At 34.0% G+C, this 25,038-nt stretch overlaps 4 protein-coding genes across 11 annotated transcripts; 2 read left to right on the forward strand and 2 right to left on the reverse strand.

Moving 5' to 3' along the window:
• The first annotated feature begins 1,142 nt into the window (after positions 1–1,142).
• LOC102613328 (uncharacterized) lies at positions 1,143–9,718 on the forward strand. 4 transcript variants are annotated; one of them, XM_052439074.1, is made up of 15 exons: positions 1,144–1,404; positions 1,614–1,672; positions 1,950–2,058; positions 2,496–2,605; positions 2,808–2,876; positions 3,653–3,741; positions 3,850–4,267; positions 4,938–5,458; positions 5,659–5,723; positions 5,999–6,078; positions 7,281–7,385; positions 7,736–7,875; positions 7,965–8,093; positions 8,576–8,728; positions 8,814–9,718. In XM_052439074.1, exons 1-15 carry the CDS (start codon positions 1,218–1,220, stop codon positions 8,986–8,988), a joined length of 2,409 nt encoding a protein of 802 aa, XP_052295034.1. In that variant the 5' UTR covers positions 1,144–1,217; the 3' UTR covers positions 8,989–9,718. The 4 variants fall into 4 exon arrangements, 3 of the variants coding, with proteins under 3 accessions (XP_052295034.1, XP_052295033.1, XP_052295035.1); XR_008053755.1 differs by having other exon boundaries at positions 1,143–1,404; positions 3,653–4,267; positions 8,580–8,728; positions 8,814–8,962; XM_052439073.1 differs by having other exon boundaries at positions 3,653–4,267.
• A 115-nt stretch (positions 9,719–9,833) lies between these two features.
• On the reverse strand, positions 9,834–12,596 carry LOC127901531 (calmodulin-binding receptor-like cytoplasmic kinase 2). Of its 2 annotated transcripts, none has more exons than XM_052439078.1 (6): positions 12,160–12,596; positions 11,629–11,879; positions 11,364–11,532; positions 11,174–11,263; positions 10,748–11,049; positions 9,834–10,564 (listed from the first exon to the last, which is right to left on the reverse strand). In XM_052439078.1, exons 1-6 carry the CDS (start codon positions 12,413–12,415, stop codon positions 10,301–10,303), a joined length of 1,332 nt encoding a protein of 443 aa, XP_052295038.1. In that variant the 5' UTR covers positions 12,416–12,596; the 3' UTR covers positions 9,834–10,300. The 2 variants fall into 2 exon arrangements, with proteins under 2 accessions (XP_052295038.1, XP_052295037.1); XM_052439077.1 differs by having other exon boundaries at positions 11,629–11,882; positions 12,160–12,595.
• Positions 12,597–13,043: 447 nt separating this feature from the next.
• Positions 13,044–16,063, reverse strand: LOC127901530 (pentatricopeptide repeat-containing protein At2g46050, mitochondrial-like). Its single transcript, XM_052439076.1, has one exon. It carries the CDS (start codon positions 15,901–15,903, stop codon positions 13,906–13,908), a length of 1,998 nt encoding a protein of 665 aa, XP_052295036.1. The 5' UTR covers positions 15,904–16,063; the 3' UTR covers positions 13,044–13,905.
• A 449-nt stretch (positions 16,064–16,512) lies between these two features.
• On the forward strand, positions 16,513–21,915 carry LOC127901532 (probable E3 ubiquitin-protein ligase RHB1A). Of its 4 annotated transcripts, none has more exons than XM_052439082.1 (5): positions 16,516–16,701; positions 17,116–17,236; positions 17,776–18,142; positions 18,270–18,379; positions 18,522–18,704. In XM_052439082.1, the coding sequence occupies exons 2-5, from the start codon at positions 17,174–17,176 to the stop codon at positions 18,534–18,536; spliced, it is 555 nt and encodes a 184-aa protein (XP_052295042.1). In that variant the 5' UTR covers positions 16,516–16,701; positions 17,116–17,173; the 3' UTR covers positions 18,537–18,704. The 4 variants fall into 4 exon arrangements, with proteins under 4 accessions (XP_052295039.1, XP_052295042.1, XP_052295041.1 ...); XM_052439081.1 differs by lacking the exon at positions 18,522–18,704 and adding an exon at positions 21,402–21,915 and having other exon boundaries at positions 16,517–16,701; XM_052439080.1 differs by lacking the exon at positions 18,522–18,704 and adding an exon at positions 18,767–19,214 and having other exon boundaries at positions 16,517–16,701.
• Positions 21,916–25,038: the final 3,123 nt, after the last annotated feature.

Consider the following 25,038-nt stretch of genomic DNA (forward strand, 5'->3'; position numbering starts at 1 on the left):
TTCCATTTAATTCTTGTGCTTAGGCTCTGAACAAATAAATTATGTATTCCTCATGGTACAAACTAGAAAAATATAAAGGGTAGTTAACCTAAAAAAAAAAATTATCAATAAAAAAAATCCACACGACACATCTATTATCTAAACTTTCAAATAATATTAAGTGAGTGAATGAAGGATTTATGTTTTTGAAGAAGCTTGAAAATAGAACGTAACTTGAATCATCTTAAAACTCATATTTGTCTGTACATCGTGAGTATCTTCAGGGCCGTCCAATTATCAAAATAGTTATATAATGAACCCGAAGCTTCCATCGGATCTTTCCTGATATTAGGCAATTTTTATACCAAACAGATATGAAGATTATAAGTAATTTATTCCCCTTTTTCTTAGTCACAAAAATACATAAGATTATTCTCTAAAAAGAAAAAATACTAAAGTGTCGTTTACTTTTTAACTTAATGACTTAAGATATTTAACTTAATTAATTAAGTTAATTACATGTATTTGTTTTTATAATTTAATGAGATTTTTTAGATAATTCTGACTTAATAAAATAAGTTTTTTTTTTTTACTTTTTACTTAATGGAGAAATTTAAATTAATTTAATTATTTGCTAATATAAAAAATATCTCTATTTTGTAATTTATTTTTCATGTCTATTTCAAAACTCACTCATGAACATTTACCCACGTAATAATCTCATCATTAGTTTTACTTATAAATGTTAAAATATTATAGTATTTAATATATTATTTATTTAACATTTAAATTTAAAAAAATATAAATATAAAAATATATTTTTTTAATTTTTTAAATTAAAAAAATAACTTAATATATATTATTTAAATTTAAATATTTAAATATATTTAAATTTAGATTAATTCAGATTTATCGTGATTTCATATAAAAAACGCACCTAAGATTGGTTTGCGCAGAAAAGTCTCTTATTACTTTAATTCACACCGTTGGGAAAAATAAGTGCAAACACGCGCCCTCCATTTTAAGCCGGTTCAAGCGAGTGCTAAACGTTCCCCTCCCTTGGCGTGTGATTATAATGCAGTTGCATCATCTTCGACAGCTATCTTGACTGACACGAGTCAACCGAACACTCTATAAAATAGTAAAACGTAATAAAATTAAACAATACTTTTTAACAATATTCACTTTACTTAAATCTCGTTTGTTACAAAGAATCAACTCAGAAAAAAAGAAAAGAAATGGTAGAGAATTTGATTCCATGCTATCGGTTTAATCTGATTATTCTCAGTTACTGTGTTTTCTTATCATGTTTCTTTGTCCGCTCTTATTCACTGGGTGAAGTGGATGCCTACGGCACTTTCTCTATCTCGAGTTTTAGATATCCCGAAACTCGGTTAAGGCCATTTGATTCGCGTTATTTCAGAGGTAAGGGATCAAGATTTATCAAATTTTCTTTTTTAAATTAATTTTATTTACAAGAATAATACGCATGTTTGAGCAAATTGCTCGTGATCAAGTGGCTGCTTCCCCCTTCTGTCTTCAGCATGTGTTGGCGGAATAAATTATTTTATTTTCTACATTTTTAATTATCAATTCTGATATTTCACTTGTTATGACGTTGTTTCTTGCTCCAGTTGATTTGCCACCGTGGTTCTCTTCATTGTCGATAGTGTTGGAGTCAGACGTTGACCTCGTAAGCGTGCTTATTTAATTTGGGAGATTTTTTACAATACAAAATGTTGCTGATCTCTAATGACTTAACGTGCTATATTTTTGTATAGCCATGTTTGGCTAATTGTAAGATTCTTTTAAAGTTTATTTTTCCTACAATCATGACTTGAAGAGATATTAAAGTTCTGCTGCAAAATTTGTGTGCAATCATGAAGGCAATTCCATGACATTACTTCTTCAATTCTATTGTAATTTATTTATTTTTTTTCCGGTCTGCTTATAGTTCAAACCCTTAACAGGATGCCAGAAGGATAGCAAAAGTTCCGGAAAGTGCTCTGCCCTTGATTTGCTTGAGAGATGGCAGTCTCCCTCTGCCTCAAGTCACAAATGCTTTTGTAAAAGGTTTAGGTGTGATGTTCTAAACTTGGATCCCCTGGGTTGTAGGCTCCTTTCATCTCTTCTATATTGTAGTTTTAACATGTTCCCTGTATTATTCCACTCTATTTACGGATTTATATTCTGTAGCTCTTCGACATTTGAATGCATATGTGAAAAGATGTTGATCAATCTCTTAGGTAGCTGAAGGATGAATGTCAGGGCTTTCAGTTTCTTTTTGGGCCTGGGTTATGTTCCTCATGTGTCAATATAGTTTTTGGCATTAGTAACCATGTAAGATTCTGGTTGCTTAGTTATTCTTAGCAGCACTATTTTCTGACTGTAATGTAACATGCTTTGATTAGGCCCAAATTCTGCCTGTTTTTGTTCTCTTAGGTTCATTCTTTGTGTTATAAATCTGATATACTAGTGATTCAAAATTTTACTATGGAAAATTTTCTTTATTGCAGTGTTAGGTTCTTTCTCAAATGGATCTTCAAATGAATTAGAGGATATTCAGAATGAGGAGCAGTGCTATCCGATGCAGAAAAATATATCAGTGAAGTTGACAAATGAGCAGGTCTATATCTTTACTTGTATGCAAAAAGCCAAAAGGTCTTGCTTCGTGCCTTTCCTCAACAAGTTTTCATTCTGTCCTCATATTCCCCCTATTTTCCTTATTCTTTCCTGGGAGCTTTGATGCTGCCACATACATATTGTTTACAAAATTCATTGTCGCTTAGAAACTGTTGTCAGCTTTTAACTTATGAGGCTTTGTTCAGATATCTCCAGGAGCTTGGTATCTTGGATTTTTCAATGGCGTCGGAGCAATAAGGACACAATCAAAGATGGTATAGCTCATAAGCATTAGTATTAGATTCTTCATTATTCAGTTTCAGGATATAGTAGTAATTCTATTGCGTCTTCTGATTATTCACTTATTTACTTAATATCTCTATCTTTATATTATTGATGATTGCAACTGTGAAATACTTGCAAGTTCTCTGAGAAACACAACATTAATGCAGCAATCTTTGGTTAGAAACAATATCATTGTGACGACAGCTGATAGAGTGCTTGAGGCCTTTTCTTTTTCCTTTCTCTTGATAGTATGTAGTTGTTTATTCTAGGGCACAGAAGAAAAAAATATAATTTCAAACGAACAGCAGTTATATGCTTTTTCCTTCCAAAAATAGGAACTTTAATCAGAAAGTTTAAAAAAAAGGAGCAAATATTGATTCCTAGCTAATATATGTTTTTTTATTCAAACTGTTGAGAAAACTAAAGGTTTTTCTTTGTTGGCACCAATTGAAGTCAAAACAGTTATGACAGGAATCTGCAACTTTAGAGTGGCTACATATTCCAAAAGTCCTCCAATTCTGGCTTTAAGATTCCTATCCAGAAAATCAGCATGCCGTACATGCCTCTCTAACATACAATGTCAGTCATTTACGTAAGATTATGACTGTCATTACGTGTACAAAACTTAAGTGTTACCGGTTTTATTTCCTGAAATCTTTCCGTTTAACTTTTATTAAAGCGCTTTTTGATATATTGATGTCACCAATGCGTCAATGTTGCAAATATTTTGAGAAATGAGCTTGCATCTAATTCTCTGGTACTGCAGATTATTCGAGGCCCATCGTACTCCTTTACCGCCAACATTAGCGTGGAAGGATGTACAACCTCAACAATGTGGGGCCAGTACTGCAATCAGTCAGTTGACCCTCTATCGTGTGTTCGATCTGACAGTTACAATCTTACTGAACAGTTTCCTGATAGTAAGCTGAACAACAAGACCACTGAAAATGGGATTTTTTGCAGAAATTCTTTTGACTCACCTTGCCATGGAAACGGCGAAATTAAAGTCTTCTTCTTGGATGTGTTGGGAATAGCAGAACAATTAATCATTATGGCTATGAATGTCACATTTAGCATGACACAATCAAATAATACTCTAAATGCCGGTGGAGCTAACATAATGTGTTTTGCTCGTCATGGTGCAATGCCTTCAGAAATTCTGCATGATTATTCAGGTGACATATCCAATGGCCCTCTGATTGTTGACTCACCTAAGGTTGGTCGATGGTATATTACTATTATACCTGTTAATCTTTCAAAAGAACTTGGAGAGACTCGGAATGCTGGCATACAGGTTTGCTATTCCTTGGAATGGCAAGTACTTGAATGTCCCATGGGGAAGGCCGGATTAAATTGTAAGTGGGAAAGATATATACTTCAGGTGAGACTGTGTCCCCTGCATCCCTAAAAACGCTGTTTTAAATGTTTTTCTTCTTAGTATTTTGCCGTGCCATTTGGTTTCCACATTATAACTGTTGTCTTAATATTTATCAATTGTTTATTTGACAAGCAAATTCAGGATTATCTATAAACTTAAAAATTCTCTGGATTGAATCGTGCATGCATTCTTAAACAGGAAATGCAATAAAATTGAAAGTTTTTGATGAATAAATTGGTAACTTGCTTTTTAATGGTGACATGGAACTATAGGTGAAGCTTAAGGTAACAAGATATCATATAATATATACTTTCAAATGGTGACAGATTAAGATTTTAAGCTTATGATGAAAGAACTATTACATCCTTGCTTCATCAAATTGATCCACAGGGTTTGTGAATGCCTTGTTCCCCATGATCCTATCCTGATTGCTTTAGCTGGGTGATTATGGAATGCACATTTTGGATGTTTGGATTTAAAGTATGCTTTGGCTTATAATGCAGAAAAATAATGATTGAGGAAGAGGCTTCTGCATATTAGATGAATATTTTGCATGCAAGTTTTTGTCGTAACATTCATTTCACCTGTTGAATTATGTAACGGATTTTTTATATGATTCCTGTTACTAGAAACTTACCCCACAGCAATACTTAGTGAGAATGGTTCTCTGCAGACAGTTATCAGGAAAGAGACCCTGTTTGAGTCCTATTATATACCAGTCAGTGAAAAAGTACCCTCAGATTCCGCTGCTTTTCCTCTTGAACCCCTTTTAAGCAACTCCTCTTACGATGAAGGACAAGATAATACTTGGACTTATTTTCTTTTGGACATTCCTCGGGGTGCAGCTGGAGGAAGTATCCATATCCAACTGACATCAGATACAAAGATAAAACATGAAATATATGCTAAATCTGGAGGATTGCCATCTCTTCAGAGCTGGGACTATTACTATGCAAACAGGACAAATAACAGTGTTGGGTCTATGTTCTTTAAGTTGTATAATTCAAGTGAAGAAAAGGTTGATTTCTATATCTTATACGTTAGAGAAGGAACTTGGGGTTTTGGTATAAGGCATGTAAATACCTCCAAAAGTGAGACGGTCATGTCTGTTTCGCTTGAAAGATGCCCAAAAAGATGCTCGTCACACGGGCAATGCAGAAATGCTTTCGATGCTAGTGGATTGACATTATACAGGTTTTTATTTTCAGTTTTCCCCTTAGTTTAACTTTTTTAACTTTATTATACTTCCTAGATCTTATCCTCTTTATTTTTGTTTTACAACAGTACCTAGAGCCATTGTGGGCGAAACTTGGATGCCCACATATGGAAATTTGAACTGCAGTTTTGTTTTCCTTCCTTGACCCTTTTAATGGTGTGGTCTTTCTGTTTTTCAGCTTCTGTGCCTGTGATAGAGACCATGGAGGCTTTGACTGCAGTGTTGAACTTGTATCACATCGAGGTAAATATTATGGTGAAGCCAAATTTAGAGACATTTTTGCCTGCAGTCCACATACTTTTTTCTTCTGTATATAAAATAAAATAGTTATGCATGCATGAATGTACACCCACACATATGCATGTAGGAACTAGGAAGTATGTGTCAATGAACTTTTCCTACTCAAGTGGTCTATTGTTTATGAAGACAATTACTTGGATCTGAAGTGAACATTAGGACCTAGCATTATGGTAATAAATGTTTTTCTACCTTATCCACCAACTTGAAAATTCATGCAGGACATGTGCAGCAATCCGTTGCTCTCATTGCTTCAAATGCTGCAGCTCTACTTCCTGCCTATCAGGCCCTTCGACAGAAGGTAAAGCTTTACGCCTGCTTTTCTTGAAATGGATTCACAGTATTATGAAACTTCTTGGATCAAAAGATTTTTGAGGTAAACATCATAAATCCTTCCTAAGATGACAGTGTCATTGATCATCCTAAAAGTTATGATGATCACATCTGTTAACCCTACACCCAACCTCTTTAGTAGTTGGGTCTGTGGTGCCTTTGTCATTAATGGTGCGTTTACTAAACTGAAATCAGAATGGGCTGGAATCGGAATGGGGAATGAAAATCAGAATAAGTTATTTACTTGAATTGTCGGAATTGGAATCGTAATGAGCGAGATTGCCATTAATGTGTTTACATTATCTTGGAATCGAAATCGGAATGAGTTAGATTGTAACAAATTACTAAAGTCCTTAATAAGCTATTGTCATAATTATTATTTTTTAGTTTAATTATTGTGATTATTTACTCAAAATTTATTATTATTAATAATTATTGTTAATAATATATTACTATATTAATTAATTGTAAATTTTTTAATCATTAATAATAATAATTGACATTAATATATTAATTAATTATAATAATTTTTATCATTAATAATAAGAACAACAACAAACATTAATTTGTTAATTAATTATTTTTATTTTTATCATTAATAATAATAATAACAATAATAGTAATAATAATTCAGAATATATTAATTAATTATTGTTATTTTTATCATTAATAATAATAAATTATTCAAAATATATAAATAATTAGAATAAATATATTAATTAATTATAATATTTTTTTTAACTGAGGACAAAATGGGCATTTTTTATTTTGTGGGGGAAGCAAAATGGTCAATCACCCTTGGGAATCAATTTCTCATTCCTCATTTCAAATTTGGGTGGGTCCCATGATTATGATTCCGGCTCCTACCTCCATTTTGCGAAGTAAACGCCGTCAATGATTTCGATTTCAAATTTTGATTCCCCAATCCGGAAAGTAAATGCACCATAAATGTTAAATATTTCCTAGAGGGGTTAGTTTTATATTATAAATCCCACAAAGGTCAGTGATATTGTCATTAATATCGGGGAATATTGATCATATTTATACTAACCTTTTAAGAACGTGGACACGGAACATTTGTATGACATACCAAATCAGTATAAAATATACCTTTTTGACTGATCATTTAATTTTCCCATCAACAAAAGGACAGTAATTTTCTCTATGCAGGCGTTTGCAGAATGGGTACTCTTCACGGCAAGTGGTATCTCTAGTGGATTATATCATGCATGTGATGTTGGCACCTGGTGCGCATTATCCTTTAATGTCTTACAGGTATGACTTGTTCCTCTTAAGAATGTCTTATTTTATTTTTGTTTTATTTGAAACCTTTGGTCTTTTATAGCTCTCAGCATATGATTAACTCATAAGTACTTCTATTAACTCAAACAAACATCATGGATTGAGTACATGTTGAAATTTATACATCTCTTGTCGTGAAAGCACCAACGACATGAAGAATAAGGCAGCCAATTGAAAGACTGTTGAGAGTTGGCCAATTATGTAGCATGATGTAATTCTGTATTCCCTTGTTTTCCACGAGTAACCTCTCTCTTTTAAGAGTGTTTGCTGTTAGGGTCATTAGATTGAGATACTATTAATTAGGCACCCGGAAAATGTTTCAGTTCATGGACTTCTGGCTCTCTTTCATGGCCGTGGTGAGCACTTTCATATACCTAACTACAATTGATGAAGCATTGAAAAGGACAATTCACACAGTTGTAGCCATCCTTACAGCCATGATGGCCATAACTAAGGCAACCAGGTATCCAGAAACAGTGGATAGAATTCAATTTTGTATAATGTTCGTTTTTTGGCATTATGGCATCTAACCATGTTTAAGCTATTCTGCAGGTCTTCCAATATTATTCTTGTAATATCAATTGGAGCAGCGGGTCTTCTTATTGGATTGCTGGTGGAGCTCTCCACTAAGTTTAGATCATTTTCCTTACGATTCGGTTTTTGTATGAACATGGTAGACAGGTAACCTCCCTTTTTTTTTCTCTTTGGAGAGGGGGGGGGGGGTTGTTGTTCACATCATGAATTTTTATTTACATTACTTTGCTCACAGTGCAGTTAGAAGTAAAAGAATACATGTAGGTATTAGTATAAATATGTTTGATGCTTTTAGTATATTACAATCGAAGTTGAAATTTTGCAAATATAATTCCTTTCTTAAAATTCATTTGTTAATGGCAATCATTGACTTGTTGAGGCAATGTGTCTGCTTTAGTGATTGGGCACTGAAATTTGAGCTAATGATCTAACATAAGCTTCTACAATTCATCTATTGGGATATACTGGAGATTGGGCCTAATAATTTCTACTGTAAATTAGCAGTTCGGTATGCAAGATACAAAAGGATAAGAGATACAAGCTTTCCACTTCATTAGTATCATACCTGCTTGCATGTTGCATGAGTATATGCTGAATGAATTTGATTTCACTTTATTTCACAATTGTAGACAGCAAACTATTATGGAATGGCTTCGGAATTTCATGAAGACAATTCTGCGACGATTTCGCTGGGGTTTTGTACTAGTGGGTTTCGCTGCGTTAGCAATGGCAGCAATAAGCTGGAAATTGGAAACTAGTCAAAGTTACTGGATTTGGCACAGGTATTATGAGTTTGTTAGTTTCTTCTCCCTCCATCTCTTTCTCTGTCTATTTCACTGATGTTTGTTATGTTAAATGGTTTTGCAGTATTTGGCATGTGAGCATATATACATCTTCATTCTTCTTCCTTTGTTCAAAAGTTTCTAGCTTAAATAGTGAGAATCAAAGACCCCTAGATGGAACCTATGAGCTAACTCGGCAGGATTCAATGCCGAGAGGTGATTCTGAGGGGAGGGAAAGACCGGAGGTTTTGACGATCTAGCTCCAACAAAAAGGCAATTCTTTTTTTCTGGGCATGCAGAACAAATTCTCCTGCCTAGCTAGACCAATAAAGGGTCTTATTATTGCAACATTTGATGTAGAACAGAATGGTGAAGGAAGACATTTTATACTCCTCAACAGAAGTAGTTTGTAGTGGATTCTTCTCCCCATTCTTCAGGTTCCCCCTCTGTGAATATACATATACAAGTACCTAGTAACCTAGTAACCTTGGTAGGAGAAAGAACAGAGGCAATATAGAAAGGACGCTAACTAGTGGTTAGTGGCAGAGCAGGACACAAGGACAAAGATGTGGTCTTTCATTAATGTTGAATGGGTATTTTGTATTTACAACATCCATGGTGCTGTTTCATGGAAACAGTACAGATTGCCCTGTTGTTTCGGTTTTTGTTGTGATGTCAGCTTTAGGGAGGGAGAGTAAATGGTCATGCATAGCTTTTTGGAAAGAGATTGTGCGGTAATGAAAAATTAATCGAAAGGAATCAATCTGTCTTTCAACAGCTATAGAACATTGAATATTCTCCATAAAGCTTGAGGGACCGAATCAAAATCTACGACGTTTCTGGTTGCTCATTGCTCTGAGGTGAAAGATTGTTGAAAGATTTGAATGTATGGAGAAAGCAGCTTTCCTGTGAAAAAAATTTTGAACAGGACTCAGAGGAAGAATGGTCCTTAAAGATCGAAGAGACGATAAAGATTCATAATTTCTTTTTTTCGTGCATGAACTTTTTTATGTGCTTTTTTTTTTTCTTTCCCAAGGGTCGCGCAAATTATTTCCTCTCAAATCTTGAGAAAAAAGTTATGCCATTGCCATGGTGCGAAGGGTAATTATGTAAAGTGGAATTCATAACCAAACCACTTTTCCTTGGCTATTTCATATAAATGATACCTATTAGTAGATAAAATACAAATGAGCGTATAAACTATTAACAAATTGCCTAAGCAAATCAATAGGAATCAATAATCAAACAAGACTACAGTAGTTAGGAAGCGACTAACTTCCCACTGCAAAAATGAGCTTATTACTGTACAAGCAAAACCTCATGAACAGATGCTTCTCCATACGTGCGCAGCAAATGGACTGCTTATTAGTACTACCTTCACACCAGTTTTTCGAAAATTATTGGCCTCCTTTCAATAAAGTTTCTTCTCGAATTTTGCTTTGATTGGCTCTAGAGGACACTTAAATGGCTACATCTTTCTTTGATCTCAATGCATTTGCAAAAGTAGATGCAAGCTTAACTCCATCAAAATGTCACCTTGCACCTTGGATGTCATTTGGCCAATTGAAGCTGTTATTGTTCTCTTGTCGAATTGCTCCTTTTGGAATAAGAGGGTTGTAAAAGGACATCTGAAGCTGCTAGCTCTCTGTAATCCTTACGTACACTCCACAGGATCTCTGCACATCTTCTCATGCTTGGCCGATTTTGTCTGCGTGGAGCCAAGCATTGCAAGGCTAGTTCAAGTATCTTTTCAAGAGCCAAGTTATTAGCTGCAGTGTTTTCTACCCTTGGGTCCAAGATTGAAATGGCATCTCCATCAGAAAATTTCTTCATTGCCTGCACTCAGCAAATCACAATAGAGACTATAACCATCTTTGCACACAATATTGCGCTATGAATTCAATAAGACTTCATGTTCTAACTTAAATGGGTTTTGTAATTGGACTAAAAGATCGAAAAGTTGAAAATGTAGTAAAAAAAAAAGAATTTTGCAGGGGGATGGGGGTTGAAGAAACACACCCATTTTACAGTTATTCGCTCTTTGAGTTCCCTTTTTGGTTCAATTGGGCGCCTTCCAGTGACGAGTTCAACCAGTAACACACCAAATGAATAAACATCGCTCTTCTCAGTAAGTTGATAGGTTTTCAGGTATTCCGGATCCAAGTAGCCAGCAGTTCCTTTAACTTGGGTTGATACATGGGTGGCACCTGACTCAGTATCAGCTGCTAATCTAGCAAAACCAAAGTCCGCTACCTTGGCTCGAAAGTTTTCAGTGAGGAGAATGTTGGAGGACTTTATGTCTCTATGAATGATTGGATGGTCTACAGGGAAAGCCAAATAGGACCAATTTGGATCATCACCAGAGTCTCTTAGTTTCAGGGGATATAAGAAACATCAATATCTTGATAGAACTAAAATGAGTCCAGCACTACAGCTAAAACATACCTGTATACATATGAAGATAGGTGATAGCATGGGCCACATCGATGGCAATATCTAGCCTTCCAGCAAGGTCAAGAATGTTGCCCTGCAGACCTGCAATTGTGCTTCTCATATTTCAGGTAAGAGCATACATATCCAGCAGGTATCCTCACACAAACGTACAAAAGAGCGGAGACAGAGAGAAAAAACTCACAATCCAAGTGTTCCCTGAGAGTTCCATTTGGAACATACTCCACAATAACAATTCTTTCATCTTCAAACTCTAAATACCCATGGAACTTGACCAAATTCAAATGTTCCACCTGTGCCAGCGTTCGAATCTCACTTTGAAACTCTGCACCCGAATGCTTATCATATACACTCTGCAAAGAAAGACAACTAAGTGAAACCGAAACCCCATATCACAGAGAAAATCTCAATTCAGCCCTGAAGGCCAGGAAAGTATAATTTTATTAAACCTTCTTAGCACGTTTAATAGCAACAATGGTTCCATCTTCGAGTCTGCCCTTATAGACAGTTCCAAATCCTCCTTGTCCAATCTTGAAAGAAGGGGAGAAGTTCCTAGTTGCCCTGTAGATTTCCTCCATGGTGATCTGCACGTTGCCAGACTGATCTCCTCCTCGCGTTGAATTGTTTGAACTCACATACAGACCCTGACTTGAACTTCGCCTTCTTTCAGTGCTAGCTCTTGATCTTGAAGCATCCGATACTACTGAAAATTAACCAATCAATCATATTATCTTGTTATATTCTAATTAACTCGACCAGGTAATACATTTTAATATTACAGATCATAAAGAAAATCATTTAAATAAAAAAATATCCATGAAATGTAGGCAATTAATTAAAAAGCAATCAATGCCTATGCCTGAACAAACTACCACGTACCAAACAAACATGTCACGTGTTGCATATATAAATGGCAAGCCAAGATCAACTGATTAAATAATGAAAGAAACTACTAGAGCTGGATCTCGAAGGTATCATACCTGGAGAAGGTTTGAATTCATTAGAGTTGACAAAATCCTTCGAGCTATTGGTTTCGGGGGGAGTGAAGCAGGCAACAAAGAGTCCGGCGACGGCTTTGGCGGCCATTGCTAGAGAGTTCTTGCTAGTCTTGCGGTTGCGGACGGTAGAGGCCTCTGAGTAATGAGAGCCTGGAGAGTAGAAGAACCGGTCCGGCGTTGACCGCACGCCGGTGCTAGGGCTCCGTCCTTCGTAGAGAGGATTTTGGCTTTTCTTCATTTGTTAGTCTCGCTATGACTTTTTCATCGAGGAAAAAGAAAGACAGACTAGTGGCTCTGGGGTTGGTGATGCAGAAATGGATTGGCGGGTGGTTGAGTGAGAGGGAGAGGCTGTAAGCTGTTATTAGTGGAGACTTTGATTTTTCAAACGCGGTTCTGACAAACATGCGCCACTTTTTGTTTTTTTTTTTGGGAAAAAAAATAATGTTTTGACTAATAGCAAAAGATTTAGAAGAAACTTTTATCAAATATATATATTTTATTTGTTGCACTTAATTATTGGCACCGTTCTTAAATATTTTTATATTCTAACGTTGTCAATCAAAATGAAAAAAAATAAAAATAAAGAATTTTGGGCAAGAATTAAGTACAAATTTAATTATTGGCACTAGTCTTGAATAATCTTATTGGACCAAGTTATATAAATTTAATAAATCGAAATTCAAATATAAAAAATTTTAAAATATATTAGAGATACTATATCAATCATACATTAAATAAATAATGCTATAATATATATTTATTTATTTTAAAAAATATTTTATAAGTGATATTTATATTAAATTTAATTATTCATTTCATACAAAAATTAATTAGTTATATTACGTAGCATCAATGTCAACCCGTAGAGTCTGCAACTGACTTTTAGCCAGCTAACTGGCCCTCGCAGACCAAACAAGAAAACGACTAGCCATATAAGGAGGGAGCAACAGTTACTTTGCAAGGTAAAAACAGCTGCGGTAAGATTAGATGGAATCAACACGTGCCAGTTTTCCATTGGAATAGAAGTTTTAAGTTTCACATACTTTTCTTGCCAAATCGCTGTGAGTTTCCACCAGAAAAATGAGATGAAAATATGTAACGGTTGGTTGAGCAAGAACGATCAGAGTCCTTGCAAATTACTACTTCAAAACAGCAACTTGGTAGCGGAAATGGGAAGGCTTTATCAAATAAATCAATTGGTGATGATTTGATGAACGGAGAGAGACTGATCAAATTTCCGGAGTCACGAGGTAATATATAATTTTATAATATGTATATTACTCACTAAACAACAAAGGGAAATGAAACTTATTCCACGTCCCCCGGGAAGAGGAGGAGTGAGGAAATAATTCACCCTTTGATTAGAAGTCAATTCAAATGTGGTTTTAGTTGGAATGGAGATTGTCAAGGGTTCAAAACAATTCATAATGTTACAATTGGAGACAAGATCCTGCAGTTAGCGAGGATTTTTTGCTAGGACTTGAAGGGAATCCTTCCAATCAGGATCTGTTTCAGGATAGATTAATTTAAGCCGATGATAACGACGGTTCATGATGGTCAAAGGGGCTTGTCATTGGTTGTGTGCTGACACGGAGTCAGAACAAAGGCAATAAATTAAGAAAATGATGTACGGATCGTACTTCCGGGTAGGTGTTATGGTATTTTGTTAGCTTGGAACGTTATAAAATGAATGAGAAATTATTGCAGCTTCAAAGAGAAAGCACTAGGTCAGCCAGGAAGCCAGAGTGTACATTCATCCATTTCTTTGTCAAGCACATTGCAGTGACCAGAAACGTTATTCTCCTCCATAAGACCAAACACTGTACATAGCATAGCATACATGTGTACTGCTTGAGGGTGGGATCTGTCACTTGATACAAATGTGTGAATTTCACCAGCAATTTCTATCCAGCTACAACCGGGAACTTTATGATCACAATTGTCCCTCATCATTTTGCGTAATCTAGCAACATCAAACCAACATCTTTCAGAAGCATACACGTTAGACACAAGAGCGTAATTCACTGGCTTGCTAGGCTCCAACTCAAGCAGCTTTTCTGCAGCCCATTTTGCTAATCCTATGCTTCCATGAACTTTACATGCACCAATGAAAGCTCCGAGAGTATCCGATCTAGGTTCAATTGGCATTGATGCCAGTAAATCATAAGCCTCAACCAGAAGACCCACTCGACCAAGAAGGTCAGTAAGACAAGTATAGTGCTCTGAATCTGGTAAAATATGGTAGTCACTGATCATCAAATTAAAGTACCGAAGCCCCTCACTAACTAGCCCCCCATGGCTACAGGCAGAAAGAACCTCAAGAAAGGCAATACTGTCTGGCCTTACAGCGTGAGACAACATCTTCTCAAACACCTCAATACTTTCTTTTGAAAGGCCATGAAATGCATACGCACCAATTATTGAAGTCCATGTTACAAGGTCAGGCTCTTTGACAGAACCAAAACACTGTAAAGCACCAGCAATGCTGCCACACTTGGAGTATGCATTTATCAAAGCATTTTCAATTGATAGAAAAGCTTGAACCCCATTTTTAATCGCGTAGGCATGAACTTGCCTGGTTTCACAACTGATGGATAAACTCCCACATGAGCTAAGAATGCTAGCCAGAGTCACTTCATCTGGACAAAAGCTTCCTTGAAGCATATCTCTAAGAAGTTTAACAGCCTCCCTTCCATCTCCATTCTGCCCAAAACCTACGACCATTGTATTCCAGGAAACAACATTTTTAGCAGTCATCCCATCAAAAACCCTGCGAGCATCATCTATATTCCCATTCTTCGCATACATATCTACGAGTGAAGTAGCCACTAAAACATCTAAATCGAAAGACTGTTTAATTACAAGGCCATGAATCTGCCTCCCCAATTTAGAAGATCCCAAAGTTCCGCATGAATTCACTAAAATAGAAAATGTGAAATAATCACCCTTCATACCTTCCAAACGCATCAAGTTAAACACCGCAATAGCACCGTCTCCCAAACAATTCAAGGCATAGCAAGACACCATCACATTCCACAACACCAAATCTCTGCACAAAACTTCATCAAAAACCCTCCTTGCATCTTCAACAAAACCACACTTCCCATACAAATCAACAAGGGCACTACTTACAAAACAATTTAAACCAAACCCAACTTTCAATATAAAACTATGCAATCGCCTGCCCACCTCAATATCATCTGCCTGAACACACGCGCGGAGCAAACTATTAAACGTTATGTGGTCTAATCTTACATTGTCTAATAACATTCTCCTGAAATAAGGCGTAACGTTACCACCGCAGTTAATAATACCACTTATCAACGTATTCCAAGTCACAATATTTCTCACCCGCATTTCATCAAACAGTTTCTCCATATCATCAAACGCTTTGCATTTCACATAAACATGCAACACTTGGTTTTGCAAAGACAGTTTATTACATAATCCCAACTTCATTATGTGCGAGTGTAATTGTTTTCCTTGTTGAAGGAAACCAAATTTGGCTGAAACTTTGAGGGCCTGAGAGTAAAAAGAATGGGCCGAATGAGTTGACTCGTGAATTGTCCCCGAGTTTCTGAGTTGACTTGAAAGGACCGAACGGTCGTGTTTTTGGGCATTTGTAATTGTGGTGGTTTGATTTTGATAGAGGGCTGGTGTTAGGTACGATAACGGTCGTTTGAAATGGACGGTGAAGATTGGAGGAGCGGGGCATCTTGAGAGCATAAAGATTGGAAATTAGAAAAGGCCGTTGAAAATATGAAACGACGACGCAGTTGGAGTAAAAGCAAGAAAAATATCAGGTAGTAAGAGGGCCTGATACTTTTCTAGTGGACTTTTACCAGTGTAATTGATATTCGGATGGAACTTCGGTAATGATCAAATCTCAATAAGAAGTAATAATAATATCTCTCCTGCTTAATTTATGGTCATTTTATAACCACCACAGCATCATTAAAGGATAAGATACTTAAAGTTCAATCATTATGAATTGTTTATTCTTTCTTTTTGTACTCTTTTGAAGAATAAAATTTCCAAAATTTCATAAGAATCATTGCAATATTTTTGGTTTTTTTTTTCCTTCTTAACATCATTATTAAATTTAAGTTTCAAACATTAATAAATTTATTATATGGATTAATCTTACCTAAATAAGTGACTTTGAAATAAAAAATAAAATAAAAAAATAAAAAATAGGCTTTATTTTTTAACTTTTTTATTTTGTGAGTGTTTTTTTTTTTCAAATAGTTGATAAATAAATAAAGTAAAAGAATGTTAATGTGTAAACTTATTATTAATTAAGCATTAGGGATTCAATGAGTCGCTTAATAATAATAATCAAAGATTGTGGAGCCGTGAGAATAGAGAGAGGGTGTGGGAACAAGAAAGCATATAACAACAACAAAAGAATTTAAAATAAAAAGAAAAAAAAAGTACTGAAACTGAAACCACCTCTTTTCTCTTTTGTATTCCTTCTTTTCGCCGACTGTCTTCTTCTTCTTCTCTCTCTGTGTTCCCCAAGAGGTGAAGCTTTTTTCAGCTTATCGTATCTTCAATGGAATCTCTCTAGATTAATTATTTACTTATTAATTAATTTCACGTCATAGTCTCTCCAATTTTGTCTGATTAGAGCCTAGGGTTTATTTTTATTGTTGCATGAATTGTGGTTCTCTCGCTCTTGTTTTGGCGTTGCTGGACTATATGATGAATTCTGTTTTGTTGTTTTTTTATTTTAATTTTAATTTTTGTTTATTATTTATGGTTTAGCTGTGGATTCCATTAATTTTGCTGTTTGAATTGTTCCCACTCATGTTCTCGATCAGTACGCGTAAAGTTTAGCATGTCTAGGGTATAAATTGAGTGACTTTGCTTTGTTCATGTTTGGCAAAGAATGATTTTTTTTTTTTTTTTTTTTTGCCCCTTGATGTCAAATAACAGGAAATAATGCACCAACTGCTGCTTTGTGTTGGGTGGATAACAGAATAAAGTGCAGGGAATGGGAGGCTGTTGTTGTTCTTCCAGGAAACCTCATCTGCATGGAACGCCTGTTTACTACTATGTTAGTAACATCATCATTCTTATTATGCTCTTGTTTCATTCTGTTTGAGTTGTAACAAGCTATGTTGCTTAGTTGAGTTGTGTTGTGCTGTCTGGCTTGGATTTGATATGGGATCAGGGGAAGGCTATCTGCCTCACCTAAGAATTTCTTTTTTCTTTTTTTCTTTTTTGAATGGTTGTGATTGGATATATGAGGTTTGGTCCAAAGCAGAATGAGAGATTTGACTGAGTGACAAGTAGTCAATTGTGCCTTATGTAATGAGTTCATGTGAAAAATTTGGGTTGGTGTTTTGTTTTCTTGATATCAAGGGCTTAATTGGAAAGATTTATGATCTGGCCAGTCGGAAAACACTGCTGGAAGTTATGTATCAAGGCATACAAACTTTACCCCCTTTTCTGCCCTGTTGGACATGCCGGCCTTTGCGACAAGTGATGTTAGCTAGATGGAAATATGTTAATAGTTTAATATTGTCTAAACAGGCCTGGGTGATTTTTTTTTTTTTAAGAAAAATAATCTTTATAGAATGCTTTTTTTGGCAGTGTCCACCAGCTCTGGAAGAGCGGGAGTCGTTAACATCTCACAATGGCACAGCCTCTACATTCACAAGAGGACTCCTGGTTGATTTCCATCTGGAAGCATCTACACCTGACACTTTCCGGGCCCCACCCTTACCTTTGCCATACGATGTTGTTTTTGGTTGCCCACCCTCAACAGACTCAGAATCCGTTGGAGAAACTGTCAGTGGTGGTAGTTTTGAAACATTAGCTATGTGTGAAGTTGTTGAGGATGCAGACTGCAAAACTCAAGCTAGTTCTTTGATTGCTTCACCAAGGAAGTCTGAAGTTTCGCAATTGAATGTATTTGCAGCATCCGAAGAGGAGGACACTTGTCCCATTTGCCTTGAAGGTGTGGTTTACTAGTGTTTCACGTGCTTTAATTCTATTATCTACTCAATGACAATTTGCTGGTGAATGGCAGTAAAGTCCAGCAGCTGATAATTAATGCTTAAAATTATGGGTTCTTCCGCCTGCAGAGTATGATACAGAGAATCCAAAACTTATCACAAAATGTGAACATCATTTCCACCTATCTTGCATTTTGGAGTGGAATGAAAGAAGTGAATCCTGCCCCATATGTGATCAGGTTTGCCTCTTGCAATTACTTGTATGTGCAATATCTAGGTGTTTTTTCAATTCTATTGTTTAATTGCCATATATTTAAGAGCCTGGTTCATTCGTTTTCTCTTTACTCCGTAAAATAATACACATTCTGCATCATTTTACAGGAATCTTTAATCTGAGAAGTTAGAATTTTTGGAAAGAAGAAAATGATTGAATTACTGAGATACATGTACTTTCAAATGTAATAACTTTTGAGCTAATTAGATGTGTATTGTTGATGCTTGTAGATTGCTTGAACCTGAGCTTTTAATTTTTGAGGATTCAATTGAATTTGTAGGTTTGTGTTGGTATGTTGTGCACAGCATGTTCTCATGAACTAATGAAAGTTTGTTAATCTTTATTTTCTCAGGAAATGATATTTGATCATACCTTTAATTAGTAGCAAGTCTACTTAAAGATGGGAGTTTCTTTGCTATCTGAAATGAATGCTTGCTGGTTTAGTAGATTGCAGATGCATGTCAGTTTTGTTCCATGGAAGATCAACAGATGGTGTTGACAGATCCATTTTGATTTAGGTTCTAATTATTTTGAAGGATGCAGTGTTTCGATATGTTATTGTTGCCACGGATCACTCCAAAGTGCAAGGGACGAAGTTTTGATACAGCATGCTGGCATTTTATCGAACCCTTTGAATTGTTGGTGGTGTAGCTGCTGTTTTGCCTGAGAAAATCATACACAACCATATGCTAAGTATGAAAATTTGAAAACATAGTTTTGCCTTGTATTGTGTTGATAAAATATGTCTTGTACAGTTTTTGTATTTTGAACCCTTTTTAATGACGTTGTTTGCTGCATAATCTTGGCTTTTGTTTTTTTTTTTTTAATGAGTTTTTGTAATCTTCACAAACGGGGTCTTTTGAGTTTGGAAATTTTTTTTTTTTTTTTTGAATCACTAATATTATATTATCCAAATAAAAGTCTACTCATATTTACATAAGACATTTACTGAACTACCTAGATCAAGTTGTATTATAACATAGCTTAGAGTTGTATTATGATACGCAAAGTCTCTTTCGAAGAGGCTCGAAGAGACTATTTGTTGTCTATGTGTTTATGACAATATTTAATAAATTTCGGGTACACAAGCCATAGAAATTATGAGCCCAAACTAATATAGAAAACCAAAGAAAATAAACTCTCATAGCCAATTACAGAAACCTAATTTTATAATTTAATTGATGTAAATTGTGTGCTCATAATTGATAATCTTAGAATTGATAGGTATAATTGCTGTGGAGCGTCAATAATAAATCTCTATAATTAGAAACCACAATGCTAATTCTTTTTTTTTTTTTTTTAATGTGTTATCACATTCATTTCCCTTAAATTCTTTTAGGTATAGTTGAATATTATTCACGGATTAGTAGAAAATAAAAATTGATTTTTTTTTTTATTCAATCTATTGCCCAGTAGATTCTTTTCTTACGTACAGGGTATACTCTAAGTAATCAAATCACTTACATTACTGTTTAGATTGAAATTCAGTGAAATTGGTACCGAGTTCGTTAATGCTGTTCGACAATCACTCAATTACTGAACGCAAGTCCACTGTCGTTGGTGTCAAAAATTTGGCTTCGACTAGGACTTTTGACACCCTTCAAAATTACTCAGAAAACCATTTTTTATTGAAATTATAAAAATGATCAAAGATAGCTTAATTCATTTCTTATTTTAAATGAAAATTCAATCAATGCTTAAATAATTTATTCTCTTAACAAATTTTTTACATCACCCCATTTCACTATATTTCTGTATTTTAAATTTTAATTGAAAATTTTTTTTTTTGACAAAATTATAAGAGCTTAGAGTTATGGAGATAGCAATGATATAATGAGAATAATTTTTTTTAAGATTTTAGAATCTGTATATATTTTATAAATAAAAACTTAAAGAAATAGATAATATCTATTTTTGGTTGTGTTATTGATGAGAAGATGATTTTTTTTAATATTTTAATTTTTATTTTATAAAATGAGATATTTCAGGAAAAAAAAAATCAAAATGGATGTTATAAGGATTTTAGTAGCGCGTAAAAAAAAACTCCATTTTCACACGCTGCGTGTTAAAAGTTCCACCCTTTGGTTTAATATCGAAGCACGCCACTGGCAGGCCGAACCAAGTCCAACATAGTAGCTATCAAGTAACATGCCAATTTATTCCCAATTCTTATACACCTTAATTAATTTAAGTTAATAACTCAAGATTTTTGTCAAAATTTTAAATAAAACATTAGCTACGTGTGAAGATTTTGAGGATGCAGACTGCAAAACTCAAGCTAGTTCTTTGATTGCTTCACCAAGGAAGTCTGAAGTTTCACAATTAAATGTGTTAGCAGCATCAGAAGAGGAGGACACTTGTCCCATTTGTCTTGAAGGTGTGGTTTATTTAGTTTTTTATGTTCTTTAATTCTATTATCTACTCTATGCCAATTTGCAGGTGAATGGGCAGTGAAGTCAAGGAATAGACAGTGAAGTCGAGCAGCTCATAATTAATGCTTAAAATTATGGGTTCTTCCGCTTGCAGAGTATGATACAGAGAATCCGAAACTTATCACAAAATGTGAACATCATTTCCACCTATCTTGCATTTTGGAGTGGAATGAAAGAAGTGATCCTGCCCCATATGTGATCAGGTTTGCTTCTTGCAATTACTTGTATGTGCAATAACTAGGTGTTTTTTTTTTTCAATTCTCTTGTTTAATTGCCTTATAATTAAGAGCCTGTTCCTTCCGTTTCTCTTTTCTCCATAAAATCATGCACATTCTGCATCATTTTACTGTAATCTTTCATCTGAGAAGTTAGAATTTTTAGAAGGAAGAGAATGATTGAATTACTGAGATACATGTACTTTCAAATGTAATAACTTTTGAGCTAATTAGATGTGTATTTTTGAGGATTCAATTGAATATGTAGGTTTCTGTTGGTGTGTTGTGCACAGCATGTTCTTATGAACTAATGAAAGTTTTTTAATCTTTATTTTCTCAGGAAATGATATTTGATCATACCTTTAATTAGTAGCAAGTCTACTTAAAGATGGGAGTTTCTTTGCTATTTGAAATGAATGCTTGCTGGTTTAGTAGATTGCAGATGCATGCCAGTTTTGTTCCATGGAAGATCAACACAGATGGTGTTGACAGATCCATTTTGATTTAGGTTCTAATTATTTTGAAGGATGCAGTGTTTTCATTATGTTATTGTTGCCACGGATCACTCCAAAGTGCAAGGGACGAAGTTTTGATACGGCATGCTGGCTTTTTATCGAACCCTTTGAATTGTTGGTGGTGTAGCTGCTGTTTTGCCTGAGAAAATCATACACAACCATATGCTAAGTATTGTGTTGATAAAATATGTTTTGTACAGTTTTTTTTATTTTAAACCCTTTTTAATGTCGTTGTTTGCTGCATATTCTTGGTTTTTGTTTTTTTTTTTTTAATGAGTTTTTGTAATCTTCACAAACGGGGTCTTTGAGTTTGGAAATTTTATTCTTTGTTTTTTTTTTTGAATCACTGGTATTGTATTATTCAATTAGAAGTCTACTCATATTTATACGAGACTTCTATTGTGCTATTTAAATCAAGGTCTATACTCTATTGTGACATAACTTAGATTTTTACCTTTACAAATATTGAAGGGATAGTTATTTCACCTACAAATTAGTGCGAGATGTATTTACCTCTACTTTATTTTTAAGGGTAGTTACCCTGACTGCATATGATTTGATAAATTTTAAAAAGGTGATGTATTTTTAAAAATACTCAGGCGAGAACAGTAACGTAATTATAAAATAACATTTTTGTCCCTAATAATTAATTATAAAATAACATTTCTACCCCTATAATAAGCCACAAAATGATATTTCTATCCCTGTAATTAGTTACAAAATATGTTTTTACCCTTAATTAATTATTTTTATTTTTTAAATAGAAAAAATATATATAAAAAAATTACATCTAAGTGTAATTAACAAGTTTTTTTTGTTAAATCAAAGTCAAACTTTGCGATTAACTTTAATAAGAAAATTTTGTTTGACACAACAATAAAAGTTTTTTAAAAAAATTGTATGATTTGAAAAAAGGAAAAGCCCGTTGATTAGACTTATAATTTTTTATTTAAAAAAAATAAGTGAGTAGGGATAAAAACATCATTTTGTAACTAATTGTAGGGATGAAAATATCATTTTGTAACTATTATAGGGGTAGAAATGTCATTTAAAATAAATTGTAGGGGCAAAATGTTATTTTGTAATCAAGTTACTGTTCTCATTAAAATTAATGGCAAAGGTAATGAATTATCACTGACTCTCGAATATTCTTGAAAAATATGTCACTTTTTTAAAATTTGTCAAAACGTGTATCTCATAAGGATAATTAACCCTTATTTTTTATTAAGAGAGGAATGTAAAGTCTATTCAAAGAGACTATATGTGTTTATGACAATATTTAATCAATTTTAGGTGTATAAGCCATAGAAATAATGAGCTCAAACCAATACAGAAAACTATAGAAAATAAACTCTCAAGCCATATTACTTAAACCTAATTTTCTAATTTAATTGATGTAAATTGTGTGCTCATTTTTTATAGTGTTAGAATTGATAGGTGCAATTGCCGTGGAGTGTCAATCTTTATTATTAGAAACCACAATCCTAACTCTACGTTTTTTTGTTTTAATGTGTTATCATATTCATTTTCCTTAAATTCTTTTAAGTATTGTTGAATATTACTCACGGATTAGTAGAAAATCAAAATTGATTTTTTTTATTCAACATTCTAAGCAATCAAATCGCTTGCAGAATTGTATTGATACCGAGTTGGTTAATGATGCCCGACAACCGTAAATTTAAGTAGTTATCTATTCCAATTCTAAAAAAGTAAATGCACCGTAAACTTAAGTTCGGGTCTTTGTTTTGAGCTTGAATGTTGGGGACTTCGGGTGCAAGTTTTGGTTTCAACCTCAATCTCTCACTCTTTCAATTCTGAATGCTTGGTACCATGTGTCAATTCATAACAATTGTTGTAGAGTTAAGATTATGTAAAGGGTTAATTTCGAATTATTTCTCTTTTAAATTGACTATATTTAAATCACCTCTTGTTTTTGAAAATCTCAATTTAACCTCCATTTTTGTTAAGAAGAGCAAAAAAAAAAAAAAAATCATTAACCCACTCCTATTTTCCCTTTTTTTTTTGATTAAATATAAGGATAATCTAAGGTTTTAAAAAATAAAGGAGCAAAATAAAAATAGTTAAGAGGATGTAAATCTAAAATTCACCCCAGTTAAAATAACAATGATAATTACCATTATAGTTAAAATAACATCACAATTATAACTATATTGTAACTATAATGGTAATTGAAATAGTTTTTATAATTGTAAGTGTAATAGGGCCGAACGCCCATAGTCAAAATTAATAAAGAGAGGACAAAAATGAAAAAAAAAATTACAGATTGTTGCAGCATAAAAAATGAAGAAGAGGGTTTTTGTTTGGAAGAGAATAAGGGGGATGTAAACGTAAATTTATTTAATGGTGTACGCCCATAGTTAATTTTTTTTTACCCAGTCACCGACATATTTATCCAAACAATCTAAACCATCGATTGAAAGCAGCATCGGACGGTTCTCGTTTGTTGTCTCCACGTTAGAATTGTCTCCAACGTGGCTGCGAATCCCTACAAAGAAACCGTTGATTGACAAGGAAGTATTGTAAAAAAGAAAACAGTTACAGAGAAAAATTTGTAAAAAATAAAAAAAAACCGAAATGCCTACATTATCGCTCCAATTAAACAATCACTTAAAAATCAACGTGCATAATGAACGGGGTAGCCGCAACTGCCGCAAAAGCGCAAACCCTTCCTTAAAATTGTACAATGAAGAAGTTGCTTTCAAGCTCAAAACACAATTCACTTAGAGTGCCAGTATCAACTCGGCGTCAGATAAAATCATTTGCAGTGTTTCAACAAAGACACACCGCGAGAAGATCTGAAACTCTGGTAAAATATTCAATCATTTTTCATTGTATCATTATTTGTTTAATTTTCTATTTTAATACAAAAACTATACTACAAGGCTCTAGAAATCCTATAGATAAAATTTACATATACTAAAAGTGAACATCCACATGTATACTTAACGAACACTAACACGTATACAGAATAAGATATTTAAATTAGAATCATAAAAATTTTGATTATAATTATTAAAATTTTACCTAAATAATATAACAATAGCCATCGTTGTGCCATCATTTTAAATAATTTATTTTTCAATAGAATCATTCATATTCTTTTCCAAATTTAATTAATTTGGTATTGATATAGCTATGCTTAATAAATTATTAATTATTTTCATATGACTACAAATTCGCATAAGGCCTCAAATATCTTTAAGCCGCCCCTAAGTAGTAGGGTGGGGTGTTTGGCCATTTGTGAACAAAATTTACTGTAGATGAAAAAATTTGAACAAACTTCTGCTAGAGTTAGCTATTGGTGGTTGGGTTGCGCTAATTCATGAAACTCTATTTATTGTTTTTGAGTAATATGTTGGTATTATAACTTTTTCCCCTATACTCGACTTTGGTTGTGTTATTATATAAAAGTCATGAGAGAGGAAGTAAACGTAAATAGAT

This window comes from Citrus sinensis, chromosome 3 (assembly GCF_022201045.2).
Source record: "Citrus sinensis cultivar Valencia sweet orange chromosome 3, DVS_A1.0, whole genome shotgun sequence".
NCBI classification, from domain to species: Eukaryota; Viridiplantae; Streptophyta; class Magnoliopsida; order Sapindales; family Rutaceae; genus Citrus; species Citrus sinensis.

Bases quoted from the DNA above. Each gene is read 5' to 3' on its own strand.
- LOC127901531 (XM_052439077.1), bottom strand. From the start codon at position 12,415: ATGAAGAAAAGCCAAAATCCTCTCTACGAAGGACGGAGCCCTAGCACC. The intron at 11,533-11,628 runs GTTTAATAAAAT...CTTTCTTTGCAG, and splicing joins CTATTAAACGTGCTAAGAAG to AGTGTATATGATAAGCATTC. The intron at 11,050-11,173 runs GTATGTTTTAGC...CTTTCCCTGTAG, and splicing joins CTATCTTCATATGTATACAG to ACCATCCAATCATTCATAGA.
- LOC127901532 (XM_052439079.1), top strand. From the start codon at position 17,174: ATGGGAGGCTGTTGTTGTTCTTCCAGGAAACCTCATCTGCATGGAACG. The intron at 17,237-17,775 runs GTTAGTAACATC...TTTTTTTGGCAG, and splicing joins GAACGCCTGTTTACTACTAT to TGTCCACCAGCTCTGGAAGA. The intron at 18,143-20,940 runs GTGTGGTTTACT...TTCCGCTTGCAG, and splicing joins TTGTCCCATTTGCCTTGAAG to AGTATGATACAGAGAATCCG.
- LOC127901530 (XM_052439076.1), bottom strand. From the start codon at position 15,903: ATGCTCTCAAGATGCCCCGCTCCTCCAATCTTCACCGTCCATTTCAAA.
- LOC102613328 (XM_052439073.1), top strand. From the start codon at position 1,218: ATGGTAGAGAATTTGATTCCATGCTATCGGTTTAATCTGATTATTCTC. The intron at 2,877-3,652 runs GTATAGCTCATA...CTGGTACTGCAG, and splicing joins TAAGGACACAATCAAAGATG to ATTATTCGAGGCCCATCGTA. The intron at 6,079-7,280 runs GTAAAGCTTTAC...TTCTCTATGCAG, and splicing joins ATCAGGCCCTTCGACAGAAG to GCGTTTGCAGAATGGGTACT.